Raw genomic sequence first — 14,207 nt, forward strand, 5'->3', positions numbered from 1 at the left:
TTTGTATCCACTCAACTTATGTAGATTTTACTTTGTTTATTGTATTTTAGGTCAGAAGGTAAGGTTTGTCAAATTTAAATGCACACATAAATTTAGGATCTTGATGTTATATTGTCTATAAATTTTCAGTGAAAGTTCGTAATTGATTTATTTCTTTTTATCGATTTCTTATATTTAAATCATTTAATAATATGTTTTTGGTGCATCGTAGGGACACACACTTTAGATTGTCGTGTTAGGTTAAGTAGGTCTCTTGTGAGACGGTCTCACGAATCTTTATCTGTGAGACGGATCAATCCTACCGATATTTACAATAAAAAGTAATATTTTTATTATAAAAAATAATATTTTTTCCAGGATGACCCAAACTAAGAGATCTGTCTCACAAAATACGACACGTGAAGATCGTCTCACATGAGTTTTTGCTTGTTAGGTTTATAACTGATAAAAAATTATGTAATTTTACATTTAAACAACACAATATACAAAAGCATGAGTAAGTAAAATTTCTAAATTTGGTAGGAAACATATTTTTGCGGCAGATAGTAGTAGACCAATTAAATGTTGATGAAGCTTAAAAATTTCTACATACCCTTGATGTGGAGTTTATGTGAAAGGAAGGGGACTCCTCTCCCCTCACCACTTCCCTGTAATCAAAACAAGTTAAACGAACCAACACGAACATAATACTTTCGATTCAAACTCAAAATGACATGCATTAATCCATTAACAAGATAATTATTTTAAATCATGTCTTGCATGCTATGCAATCACATATATATATATAACTAGAGAAGTATACATATGTATCAAACACTCGATCCAAACCACCGGTTTTCTGATGTTCTTGATAGTCTTTCACGAGTTTATTCGACGAGAACGTGAAAAAGATCATACTTACTCCGACGAGCTTTTCTTGATTTCTATCATGCAAGAAGCAACTTCATTATCCTTTGTAGACGATTCAGGCTCAGTGATTTCCAATGGCTCTTGTTTAACGACTAAATTGGCTACTGTAGTCGATCTTGGCTGACTAACTTCTTTTGAAGGATCTGGAAGAAGCATAGCCCCGAGACCTATCTCGTTTTCAGGTATAAAATTGCATTTCTGGTAAATGAACAAATCGTCGTACAAAGGGTTCTCTTGATTATTTGGAAAGCTGGTGTTCATGATCTCTTGTTCTTTTGAGATATGACATAGCTGATTGAAGAACCTTTCCATCGGTGATGGGGTAAACTGGGGAAGCTTGGTTCTCTTCTTCTTCTTAACTTTATCGGCGCTCCAAAACGAGAGCTTTTCTATTTCCTCGAGCACTAATTTCTTAGCAGCTGTAGATCACGAAACAAAAAACTTTTCAAAGATCACCTGCCTGGAAATGTTTTTAAAATGCATGTTTATGATTTTTTTTTGATTTTTTTTAATATAAATTGCCTTATTTCATCAAGATTTCTAATTATAACTCAACGTAGCAGTTCTATGACTTGAACCTAGACGGAACAAAGCAGGAACATAGGGGCGATAAAATTCTAGTGTGGAATATAGAGTTTTTTTTTTATTTTTTTAAAAAATAAATATAAGATTTGACTTCCAATTATTGACCACAATTTTCGACGTTACGTCAACGAAATAAAACTAAATTTAAAACAAAAAAAATTCAAAGTTAATGTACTAAAATCAAAATTTGAAAATTTAGTGGAGCAGCTCAAAATAAATAAAATTAATTGATCAAAATGTTATTTTTGTTGAAAATTTTTAAAATGTACAAAATTTTAAATTAATACGAGTTTGTTCATAAATTTTTTTATTTTGTAATAAAAAATTTAGGAGTATTGAAAATATTACTTAGATTTTTGTCACGTGAGCCTAGAGTAAATAGTCTACTAAATCATATTAACATTAATCTAGAAAATGGAACATAAAAATTATTTATTTGTGGAAGGATATTATTTACCATCTTCATTTATTTCTTCATGAATGTCATTCTCAAAGAGTATAGATGGAGATTTCAACGTTAACCCAGTATGAAAGTGATCTTCAATTCCAACAGAACTCTGCCCATCTCCGCGAGCGACAGCCTTTCCCTTTCCCTTCGATGTTGGTTCTTGATCAACTCGAACTGGGTCCGATCTATCCTCTCCAAATACAAAGAAACCCGAATCCACTTTCTTATCAAGATTGTTTTCTTTGATTATTAAGGTCGACGGTTTTATGTAGTATGACATTGGATTTGTTGGATGATCAGTAGTTTCATGAGTAACCTCGGCTTGTTTCGAAGAACTGGTAGCACCTGATTTGCTGGAATTCGCCTTCGATTTGCATGAGTTGCACACTACAGGTTTTGTGGGGTTCATGCTTCTCCAAGTTGAGGAACCTGTTTCATTCAAACTAGTTAATCTACCTAGAAATGTGCTTGAACAAAAGAAAAACATATCTAGCTAGGCATAGACTAACTTCAACTTGACATGCATGCACCACAAATATTCAAAACCATAAATTATCCCTAAAAAATTTAAAATTAAAGTCCAAGTTTATACTCAAAGACATCAAGACATGCACATCAAGCAACCTGCCAATTGTTGCCTTAACTAAAAAAAAAAATCAAAATTTTAGATATAATTTTTCCAAAAATTTGAATCTTTTACCCTATAGAATTTACCCTTTTTACTTTTATGTTCGACCTTCATACGAATTTATAGATCTACCCGATTGGAATCGAGTGACATGTAAATTCATACGGACCGATTTTTTTTTTCGATGAAAATTGAACGAAACCAACTCACATGCAAATCCACATTTCGAGCAAGGCCACTGTCTTCTCATGATTTCCGATCTCTGAGTACTAAAACATTAAAAAGAAAGGTAACCGAAAATGACTTCGTTAAAATCAGGACAAATTAGGGTTTTTCATATATATCAAACCAGAAAGCAGATTTTTTATATTTTAATTTGCAGCCATTGCTGAAGCATAAGAGCAGGATGAAAGTAAGAACAAACCTGAGAGAATACAATGTGCAGCTAATTCTTTGAGAGTTTTGAACTGAACAGAAGATGGAAAATATAAAGCAAGGGTGGCGTTTAAGTGGATTTAATTGCTTTGTTTTGTTGTGCCTAGTTGTTTAACATTGTATTTCCCTGTCCATATGTAATAATATTCACGCAATATTACCATGCATGAATACATTTTTCAAATTTTATATTTTTATTTGGTAAGCTGATACATGCTTAATTGTAAAATAAATAAAAATGTGTGTATTCAAGTAGATTAATCAAACCGTGGGGTACATAAAATTAAAATTTTCAAATTTATGATATTGTGCACTATCTAATTCAAAAAATATTTTTGCACTCCCTAGGCTCACGTATCTTTTCTCGGATAAAAATGGGTAAAAAATATAAGAAATATGGTACTAATATATGATATTTGAATTACAATTGTTTCAGTTATGATATTAATATATGATTCTGAGTAGACAAACATGTATAACAAATATACGTATTAATGACACGTCTTTTCTTGAATGAAAATCAAATAAAAAAATATTAAAATATAGTATTAATATATGATATTTAAATATCAATTGTTTCAAATCTGATATTAATGTATGATATTTGAGTACTCAAACAAACGTATCAATGGTTAATTTTAATAAAGTTCTAATTTTATACTCAAAATCTTATTTTTGTACCAGATATAAGGATCGTTGTACTATTAAATCAAATATTAATTTCTAAAAATATATTTCGGCAAGTTATTTGGGGGAACAAATTAATTTTATTAAATTTTGGGTCTTTGGGTATGTAATCATCGGTAGATTGTACTGTATAATAATAAAACTTAAATTTCATGGGGCTTTTTAAAACTTCTTATTTGAAATGTCGACGAGATAATTTCTAAGTTTTGAAATATTCATATAAATACATACTATTAATTTTGTTTCTAAGAGAGAGAACCACTCGACCGGTCTTCCCGCAGCGTAGTAATTGATTTGGTGAATGATATAAAAATAATGAGATAAAAGCAAGAATTTTGTTGAAATCCTTAAAGGCTAAAGCAAAATAAAAACAAAAAAAAGCAACCACATTGTTTCCGCCAGCCACGTTTACCATTTTGCATGCAATATTTATACTATTGGTGACATATATCATGCGTTACGTTCCCATATCTCGCGAATTCTTCTTTATATTGGCTTTTCCTCGTGTGCTATAGCTAGTTTAATTTGGAATCATATGAGCCAACTCTTCGCAATCAACTCTGAAGCTTTCGGGCTATAATAGATTGTAGTTTTGGATGTATTAATCGAGCTGTAATTAAACGGAATGGGCTAGAATTCAAGTTTTGAATTTTTTTGACACCGAGATCAAGTTCAAACAGCAGTTGCGACGCATGTAGGAGTCAGTGCATTATAATCGAGAATCCACCGCTGATCACCTACGGGTGTGAATATTTTGTGTGATCTGATGAAATAATAGTGCATGAAATCTCTGACCAGAGTATGAGATATACATTAGAGGGAGAGTTCTCCAATTGTATATGCGATGCCACTATTTATTATCAAAGATGTGTCACAGGGTTATCGAGTTCTTATGAAACCCTCGATGAACCAATGGTTGCAGATTCGATCGAGATATATGAGATGAAAGGACATTAATGTACGTTAATCATAATCGAATGGTTCTTGCAAGCACTATCAGTGATACCTAGGGAATCACGTTCTTACCATGATTCGATGGGTTTAATCAGAAAATGGTTTCTGATATTTTCATGATCAAATGTTGGTGCATGGAATGTAGGCAAATTAGGGTAAGACCGAATAAAAGAAATTGTCATGAATCACAAAGAGTTGTGAACCCACGACTAGCTGTATCTTTGAACCATTGAGGGTCACACAACCACTGGTTTACTTGTTTCCGTTGAGATAATAAATTCAATGAGTTGAATTTATAAGGAATAAGTTTGATATGATCAATCGATAAGCTTATAAATAAAGTTTATAAAAGCTAATGGAAATTTTGAGAGCGTGACTGCTAAAGACAGTCAAAGGGAGTGCACCTGGCTTATTTAGATATTGGTGATCTCGAAATTATGGTGTGCATCATAATAACAAACACGTTGAAATTATCACATCGATGATATTTGATCGTCGACCGGGATTATGATGAGATTAATGTAACGAGAGCATGGATCATGGGTTTGTAAAAATATAAGCTCATCATGTTAATTTATTAAAGTTCAAATGTGATTTAATAATCAAATTATATTTTAACTGAGTTAAAATATAGCTCATTAAGTTTTTATAAAAGATGATATTAATTTATGTAATATGAAAATATTCATGATATCATAATTTCAAAACTTGCATATAAATATGTGCATTAAAAATTCGAGATTGGCTAATATATATGGCATGCAATTAGAATCCATAATTAACTTAATTAATTTAATTAAATAAGTAAAAGATGGATTAGAAAATCAATAAGGATTCTATTATTCTTAATGCACAAGATTCATTCGAAATTTTTTGGGAATTTGGCAAGAAAACTTTTTAGCTCTCGAAAAATCCTTATTCCTTTGCAAGAAAAATCCGGCTTATAATATTGTGTCGATTTGTTCTTTATGTTCCATCTCTACGCAAAATATCTTTTAATTTTCTAGTGAAGTTAGAAGAAGAACAAATCCGGTCGTGGACCTAATTCGAAGATTAAAGAAGGAGAGAGATTTTTCGAGCAATAAAATTTTTTAGCTCTCGAAAAATCCTTATTCCTTTGCAAGAAAAATTCGACGCGTTACATCTCTACGCAAATATCTTCTAATTTTCTAGTGCAACTTAGAAGATGGACAAATAATCCGGTCGTGGACCTGATTCGAAGAACATAAAAAGAGATTTGAAGAAAGTTTGTAGGGATTTTTCAACAAGAGCTATATCCGCTAACACCATAATAGGTTGAGCCGAGTGAATTAATTCACTAAAGGTATATTATCAACTCTCTATGAATGTTTATGTTCAATTTAAATCATACGAGTGTCCAAATATTTGAATGTCAAAATAAAATTTTAAAACTTCCGCTGCGTTTTGTACACGAGAAAACCGATGTCCCAACAGATTTTCCATTAAAAATCTTGCTAAATGCTCTAGACAGAGTTGCTTTACGATGATCACAGTACAAAGAAACTGTTGGCATTGGCCGTTGCCACGATCGACTTTATATTTCGTAGTAAATTTCTTAATCATTTTGTTTCTTTGCCTAATGCTGCTAAAACAATGAATTCAGATTCCACTATAGAGTAAGTAATGCACGTATGTTTTTCGAAGCCAATGATATAGCAACTCCCACCCAAGGTGAAATCCAACCAAACGTCAATTTGTGTCACCAACACTAATAATCCGACTAGCATATGTATAATCTTCTAGCATACAAGAGAACTTGTTGTGGAACAAGGCAAAGGAATCTGTCTTCTTTAAACATCCGAGAACTCTTACAATAGCTCTCCAATGTTTAGTGCTAGTATTACGGGTGCGTCTAGAATCGTTGCAAGCAGAAAAAACAGTTTGGGTCTTGTACAATGCATATCGTACATTAGACTACCAATGAAACTGACAGTGAAAAATCACTGATGAATCTACCCAAATTTTCTATTAGTTATTCGAAACATCAAATGGAGTCTTAGCTTTTTTAATTTATAAATGATTGAACTTGGAATAGAACTTTATCCTAGTGAGGTTGACACCACATAAACCCCACTATGAAGGGGCTGAGCCAGGATTTATAAGTATCTGAGGCTGGTTCCATCATGTGTTAACAATCATGTATAGGTTCAGTTAAAATCGAACGAATTTTCAAAAATCGAATTAACAGAACTTTTTTTTCAACAAACTGAAACAACCACACTTTATTATGAAAACCTAAAAAACTAAATCGAAAAAATCGATTATTTAGGTCAGTAACACAATTAACCAAAATTTTAGATTTTTTTAAAAATAATCATGTTTTAAATAAAAAAACGTACAATATAAAAATTGGATTAAATAAATTTAAATTTTATTTATTAAAAAAATATTTTTGAGTAAAATAATATTGTCTAATAAATTTTATTAAAAATTGTAATATTTATATCGTTATAAACTTTATTAGAAAATTTAATAATATTGATTCTATTTATAAAAATTTAGTTTATCAGGTTAACCGAAGTTTACAATTAAAAACTGAAATCGAACTGAACTAACTTATATTTTAGAAAATTTAAATCGAATTTCCGAATAAACCGAATGTAGGATCAAATGCTTGCAGCTTTACCAAAAGCTATAGCTGTTAGTAATGACGCAACTCAAATATTTTAATTAAATCACACAGTAGCCTAAGCATCATGGTTCGATCGCTATATCTATTAGGGACAATTATTGTACCTCAACACCGAATTGAATTTTAAAATTAATTCATTTCGGTCTGTTATTTTGGTTGAACAATATATTGTTTACTAATTACTGTAATTGATGTTTGCTCGTTATTTGTTGATGTATGTTATTTTGGTTTGAAAATAACTTGATAATTATTATTTTCTTCATTCTCTGAGTTACTTAACTAGAAAAATTCAATATTCCCAAAATTTTTACGACAAAGAATTATTTTTCAAATTTCATACTTATTCAATGTTCGGTTATTATAAATAGAAAAATCGCAAAACAAGCCCAATAATAATTGCATGTCAATAATCATCAAACATTTCAATCAATTGATTATATTCCAAAAATCTGCAACACCAGACATTTAGGATAAAAATTCAAACTTCAAAATTCATATACATCATAAGACAATATTATTGCAACTTGAATAATCAAAACTAAATATTCAACATAATTTTAGAGTCGTCGAATTTTTATCTCAAAATTACATAATTTCATAACATACGACAATAAATCAATATATATATATATATATATATATATATATATATATATATATATTATGGACAATAAACATGGGCAGGTGAGACATGGGATATAGCCCAGGTAGTCTCATCTCCCCTCCTTCCTTACGTAGTAGAATCGAGGGGCCAGATATAATAAAAATAAATATCCATGAAGAAATTTATAAAATAATTTGGATGAACTATTTTTTTTTATTTTAAAAATGTCATCTCAAAAATATATTTAAGGTTTAAAAAATGAGTAAGTTTATTGTGAGACGGTCTTACGACCCTACTGATATTCACAATAAAAAGTAATACTTTTAGCATAAAAAGTAATATTTTTTCACGGATGACAAAAAGTAAGAGAATCGTCTCACAAAATAGGACCTGTGATACGGTCATTCAAGTTTTTGTCTGAAAAATACCCCTAATCATGTGTAGGCTACAGGCCTACAGCTATAATATCAAATCAGAATATATTCTGCCAAATTTAATTTTCTAAATATTTTGTGTGTACCTAAAATTATATATAAATAACCATTTCCGATTCCTCGCGAGCACAACAGCATTCGCTTCTTACCGATTTAGCAGAGAAACATCACTCTCTGTATACATACATACACCTATACATATATAAATTGAAGAAGGGCCAGATTGAGAGAAAGAGAGCCTCTGTGTGGAGAGAGGGAGAGAGTTTCGTTGGCGCAGATGCTGTTGTGGAAATGGGGAAAGCTCACAACAAGAGACTGCCGGTTGTGCAGCATCAACAGTCTGATGGCACCGCTGTTTCTACGGCGACCTTACTCTGCCGGAGATGTTGGCTGACACTCTTCACTCTCAAATGCGCCGTCGTGTTATTGCTCGGTGTCGCTGCTTTTCTTTCTGCCGTTTTATCTATCCTCCCTATTCGTTATCGGCACGCTGGATTTGATGCTAAAGACTCCATCAAGCTTGCTGGTAAATTGATGCGCAAAGAACTTTTCTTGCCTATGTTTGTGATTCAATTTATTGAGGTTTTTGGAGCTAGGGTTCGTTTTGTGGTTTATAGATCTCTCTCTCTCTCTGTGTTTTTTTCTTTCCTTTTTGAATCTGTGTTTTTGTAGTGATTAAGGTTATATCGTCTATAGCCTGGTACTAAATTATTTCAAGTACCGTGTATATTTATTTTTAGGGATTTTGTTGATATCATAATTTACTTGAATTTCACCTATGATATTTTTCGTGGAAAACAGCGAATTTTACTGGGGAATTCGAATCATGCGATTTGACTTTCTTTGACTTACACGTGTAGTTATCATAATGTTTTAAAGTTGTTTGAAGTTTGGGAATGTTGTTACCTAGAATTGCCGCCTGTGATCCATTTGAGTTTTCTCTCACCAAGTTTCAGATTATCTGTTATTTGTTCTGTGTTCTCTATTCTGGTGAGACCGAATGTTGAATTTACTTGTGGAGCCAGATATAGAAGTTGGTTTGGTAGGTAAATTCTAGCTGAGCAACCTCATAGCCCGTCTAAAATTTGATATAGAGGGAGGACTCTTGCTAGTGTGATAACTTGGCTTGTGGTGGGGTCGTTCTATCAACCTGTAGTTGTTTGTTTATCAGTTATTCAAAGATATGGGAAACCATTGGTTTGTTTGTTCCAAGAGTTAATCAATTCAGAAAAAAATAATTTGGGGTGTTACATTTATTTTCATACATTTGAACAATTTGTTTAGTGGATGACATTGTAATAAAGTTTGGGATAATGCTCTGGAAAAAGTTGTGTGAGCAAGATCTATACAGACGTGAGACATGAACCAAAACAAAAGAGTTATGGCGGGACATAAAGCTGAAAACAGAAGAGTTATGTTATCATTCATCCATTTGTTGATATTTGAAGGGGGCTTTGCTAGGAATGAAAGAACATAAATGGTTTTATGAAGGTTTGATTGCTGAATAACTTTCCATTGCCATGTTCTGGATTGGTAAGATAATGAGATCCGTCTTAACATCTGATTCCGGACAAACCTGAGGAGTATATGATTGGCAGGCTTGACTATTTTCTGTACATAAAAAAAGCCCATATGCAATTTTAAAAAATTGTCCTCTCCTTCCATCAAAAACTTAAAACGAAAAATGTCTTTTGGGAGTATAGGAGATTGTGGTGTATTTTTTATTTTACTTGTTGAAATAGGCTGTTGTTATATTGTGTAAAACTTTTTTGCTATAGACATTGGTGATGTCACACCATACTAGTATAAGTATTTTATTGGCATGTAAATTGTTTAATATTTCAAAAAGAAAACGTATTGAATTAAGCTATAACAAAATAATAGATTTGGGAATTGTTGAAAAGTTTAAAGAAAAGTTTTGAAAATGTAATATGGTATAAAACTGAGATAAGTTTATTTTTTAGGTGGTTGTATTGAATCCTGTAAGATTCTTTTTTTAAAAATTATTTTGTTTTGAGAAAATGAAGATGTTAAACAGCATTACCAAAACATTGCATTGCTTTTTAGATGTGATTTTAAGACATGATGCACACCACTGATTCTTGGAGTTCCATTATATGTGATATGTCTTATACTGCTTAGTATGCATTTCTTTCTTCTTGTTAACTGACTTGAGGCTTGGCATATTTTGAATAACACAGGGTCATAGCTTAAATTCTATGGAGTCATTTCTTTTCCTGTTCACAGAGTTCAATTAGATGAGTGACATTTTTATTGATAGAATTAGTTTAGCAAATATAGGGACAAAACAAATATGAGATAATTGCATGGTTATGATCACATAGTGCAAATTGTGCTATTTTTCATTTCTTTTATTGGAAAATCTGTCTCGTCTGTATGTTCTGTACTGTCCATAGCTCTGATACTGTGCCAGGGCTTTATGTTTCGGTTACAAAAGCCAAAAACCAATAAATTACTATCATGGCATATAAATTTCTGGTGCTGCCTGAGATGCTTCCGCTTACGGTCCTAATGCCTCTCTTATGTCCCTGTTTTTGTTTCAGCCACTGTTCAAGCATACTTTGAACTTCATAAACCAGTTTCAGAATTTATTCCATACATAAGAAGATTAGAATATGATATCAATGGGGAGATAGGTGTCCCATACTCAAAGGTCCGCATCATATATTATATGTACCATTTTCATTTTCTATCAATCAACAAGAGAGAAGAGTGGCTTTAAAATCTCTTATTTTCCTCAGGTCGTTGTTCTTTCCATGCACCAGGCCAGTGTGTCGGATCCGACCAACGTGGTGTTTGGATTCCTTTTTGATTCAATCAATAATTCAATGTATCCTGTGTCCTTAAGTCTGCTCAAGTCGTCCTTAGTAGATTTGTTTCTTCAACAATACAACTTGACATTGACCTCTTCAATTTTTGGATCTACATCTTCATTTGAAATTTTGAAATTTCCTGGTGGGATCACTATTATACCAGAGCCAGCTGCAATGATCTTACAGATACCTCAGATCCTGTTTAAGTTCACTCTCAACAGCTCAATTTATGATATAAAAGAAAATATTTTGGAGCTCAAGGAACAGCTAAGAATGGGATTGCAGTTGATGCCCAATGAGGTAATTTTTCATTTATCTTGTGGTTCCCTATATTCTAGATGGTATCAGCTGCTGCTTTTAATGAAACGATTGCACCATCTGTCATGTTGGAAAAAAAAAATTGTTGTGGGGTTTGGCATTAGGTGATGATATCTTCTACCTTGTTTATATGTAGTGTGTAGTGAGTCTGGTACCTCATTTATTGATTTTGTACTAACCCTTGTTCTGGAAGTTACAGGCCAAATGAAAATGATCGTCCACTGAGGTTTGTTTTATCATTTATGGGATGCACAATGACACCTTTTTAGTAGCTACAATGGGCTTGTAGATGAGTCCTTTATTTCTTCGTATGATGTGAAATTTCCTGTCCAGTTTGCCTCTCGACTAAAGCAGTCGTATATTTGGACTCCAGACTGATTTTTGAATCACATTTTTATTTATGAGAAGATCTTTATTTTGTTATTTTCTCCTTGGCGCAGGTAGTGTTAATACATGTAACCAACAATAAGGGCTCCACAAAAGATCCACCAGTTACACTTGAAGCTTCAGTTGTGTCTGACATAGGAAGTTTACAGCCACAAAGATTGAAACAGATAGCACGAATAATTGCCAGATCCCCTCCTGCAGAAAATCTTGGCCTTAATCATACTGTCTTTGGCAAAGTCAAGGAAATTAGCTTATCCTCATTTCTAAAGCATTCACTTCATGCACCAACACCAACTCCATCTCCTTCCCCATGTCCATCTCCATCTCCATCTCCATCTCCGGAGCATATCCCATTAATGGCACCATCATTTTCTCCATCCTTTCCACCTAAATTTCAGCATTCGCTCTCACCTTGTCCCAACTGCTATACCTCTTCACCGTCTGATGCTGGCCAGATTTTCGCCCCCAGTCCACCTCCAATATCTAATTCCCCTGAACCTTCAGTAGCTCCTAGCAATCAACGTCGCGTTCCCACCGATCCACCTGGTTCTTCGCCTACTTCTCATCCTAGCCAAATATGTCCTGATTTGTCCCCTTCTACCCACTTTGAGCCACCTCTTGCAGGTCCTGCACGGCATGTTTCTCGAAGTCTTTCTCCACTGGCTTCTGTTTCACATGCTTCTCGAGGTCTGGATGAAAGGAGTGAGAACAGTTTCATGTCTACACCACATGTTTCATCATCCTTCAAATCTACGTCATGTAAGTCGCATTTGCTTAGCATCTATATCTCTTTTTTTGGGTGATAATCATCTTTCATGCCTATCACCTAGGTGCTGTGAATCTGGCACGAAATATTAATCGATTATGTATAGCCAATACTGGTAAATATCTAGTTTTTAGATGATTGTGCTACCGCAGTACTCAATCAACCGCCCCATACAAGGGGAAAAAGAGAGAGCGGGGCAGTTGTATGTAGCTTCTCCAGCGTTTTATACCTATAACGAACTCCATCCTAATTAATATTATGGCATGAATTCTGCATTCGAGGAACCCAACATCCTTGCTAAGATACCTTTCTTTTATAGGTACCATCTGCAAGTTAATCTGGTGGTTCTCCTTAACTGGGCTCTTGGCGTTTCTCCTCATGGGGACACCATAATCGTTGGCTGCACGAATTATTGAAGTAGTGTAATGGTTGCTCGCACTTTTTTTTTGGCTTTGTGGCAAAAAAGTGATTGAGTTTAGCCCGGAAGTGTACATGAAGTAGGAGAGTTGGAAGCCAGAAGGTGGTGAACATAACTGTTAACAACCCTAACGCATGCATGTTATGACGTTGTTCTTCCCCAAAGGGGGGGAATGAGTAAATGGCCAAACATAACTCTTTTGCGCAGTTCTCCGAAAGAACGAACTGTAAAACATTTGGGTTCTTTCTGAAAACCTGCGTGATGTATTACAGATGTATCTATCGACGCACGTAAACCCTTAAAATACAATAAATATATGTTTAAATGTTCGATTTATTCATCATGTCTTGGAACGTTTTATTCACACTGGTTTTGTATAGATTTTTCGTAAATATTGTTAAATATGTATTCATAAAAAAACGAAAAAAAAAACTTCTACATTATATCATTTCATTAAAAAAAAAAAATCATTTCTGCGTCCTCGAATATTACTGTTGATCCATTTCTGAATAAGATACCGCTATTGTCATATAATTGAATTTCATTTAGGGTATCGGTTTCCATCCATCGGATATTTTATTTTTACGTAAACTCTTGTGAGATTTTTTTCGTGGAACAATTTTGTAATACGAATGTCTGGTTTAGTTTAACTCATGAAAAAATATTATTTTTATGGTAAGTATATATCATGTTGATTATATCGTGTTGATTCATCTCACGTATATAGATCCGTGAAATCATCTAATAAGAAACCAACTCGTTGTAATCCATTTTAATATCAGTTAGAGTTGGTCTCTTATGAGATGGTGACCAGTTTATATTCGTGAGAAGAGTCAACTCGATCCATTCCTACCATGAAGAATAATACTTTTAATATAATAAAATAATATTTTTTTTCATGATTTGGGTCAAGTTATATGTTCGTCTCACAAAATTGATCAATAAGACGATCTCACAAAATATTTTATATATCAATTAAATTAAACAACTCGTTATCATTTTCATATAACTTGAGCTAATATGGTTTGTCAAAAGGAAAAGGAAAAACAACCCACCGACGCCAGTTGAGCAAAATATTGCTGGAGCTCAAAATCTGAAATATAGAATTTTCCAATAAACTTTATTTTTAAAAATAAATTTGTTTTTT

The 14,207-nt window shown here is 32.9% G+C and overlaps 2 protein-coding genes and 1 long non-coding RNA gene across 3 annotated transcripts; 1 reads left to right on the forward strand and 2 right to left on the reverse strand.

The window, feature by feature from the left end:
- Positions 1 to 817: 817 nt before the first annotated feature.
- LOC142544850 (uncharacterized) lies at positions 818 to 2,093 on the reverse strand. Its single transcript, XM_075651884.1, has 2 exons — positions 1,952 to 2,093; positions 818 to 1,328 (listed from the first exon to the last, which is right to left on the reverse strand). The coding sequence occupies exon 2, from the start codon at positions 1,219 to 1,221 to the stop codon at positions 898 to 900; it is 324 nt and encodes a 107-aa protein (XP_075507999.1). The 5' UTR covers positions 1,222 to 1,328; positions 1,952 to 2,093; the 3' UTR covers positions 818 to 897.
- A 30-nt stretch (positions 2,094 to 2,123) lies between these two features.
- On the reverse strand, positions 2,124 to 3,100 carry LOC142544851 (uncharacterized). The gene is made up of 3 exons (XR_012820120.1): positions 2,995 to 3,100; positions 2,781 to 2,839; positions 2,124 to 2,371 (listed from the first exon to the last, which is right to left on the reverse strand). It is a non-coding gene; the product is annotated as an uncharacterized LOC142544851 (long non-coding RNA).
- Positions 3,101 to 8,449: 5,349 nt separating this feature from the next.
- LOC142547008 (uncharacterized) lies at positions 8,450 to 13,396 on the forward strand. Its single transcript, XM_075655039.1, has 5 exons — positions 8,450 to 8,863; positions 10,902 to 11,011; positions 11,100 to 11,471; positions 11,930 to 12,635; positions 12,962 to 13,396. The coding sequence occupies exons 1-5, from the start codon at positions 8,629 to 8,631 to the stop codon at positions 13,033 to 13,035; spliced, it is 1,497 nt and encodes a 498-aa protein (XP_075511154.1). The 5' UTR covers positions 8,450 to 8,628; the 3' UTR covers positions 13,036 to 13,396.
- Positions 13,397 to 14,207: the final 811 nt, after the last annotated feature.

The sequence above is a fragment of the Primulina tabacum genome, chromosome 5 (assembly GCF_025594145.1).
Source record: "Primulina tabacum isolate GXHZ01 chromosome 5, ASM2559414v2, whole genome shotgun sequence".
In the NCBI taxonomy this organism is placed as follows: Eukaryota; Viridiplantae; Streptophyta; class Magnoliopsida; order Lamiales; family Gesneriaceae; genus Primulina; species Primulina tabacum.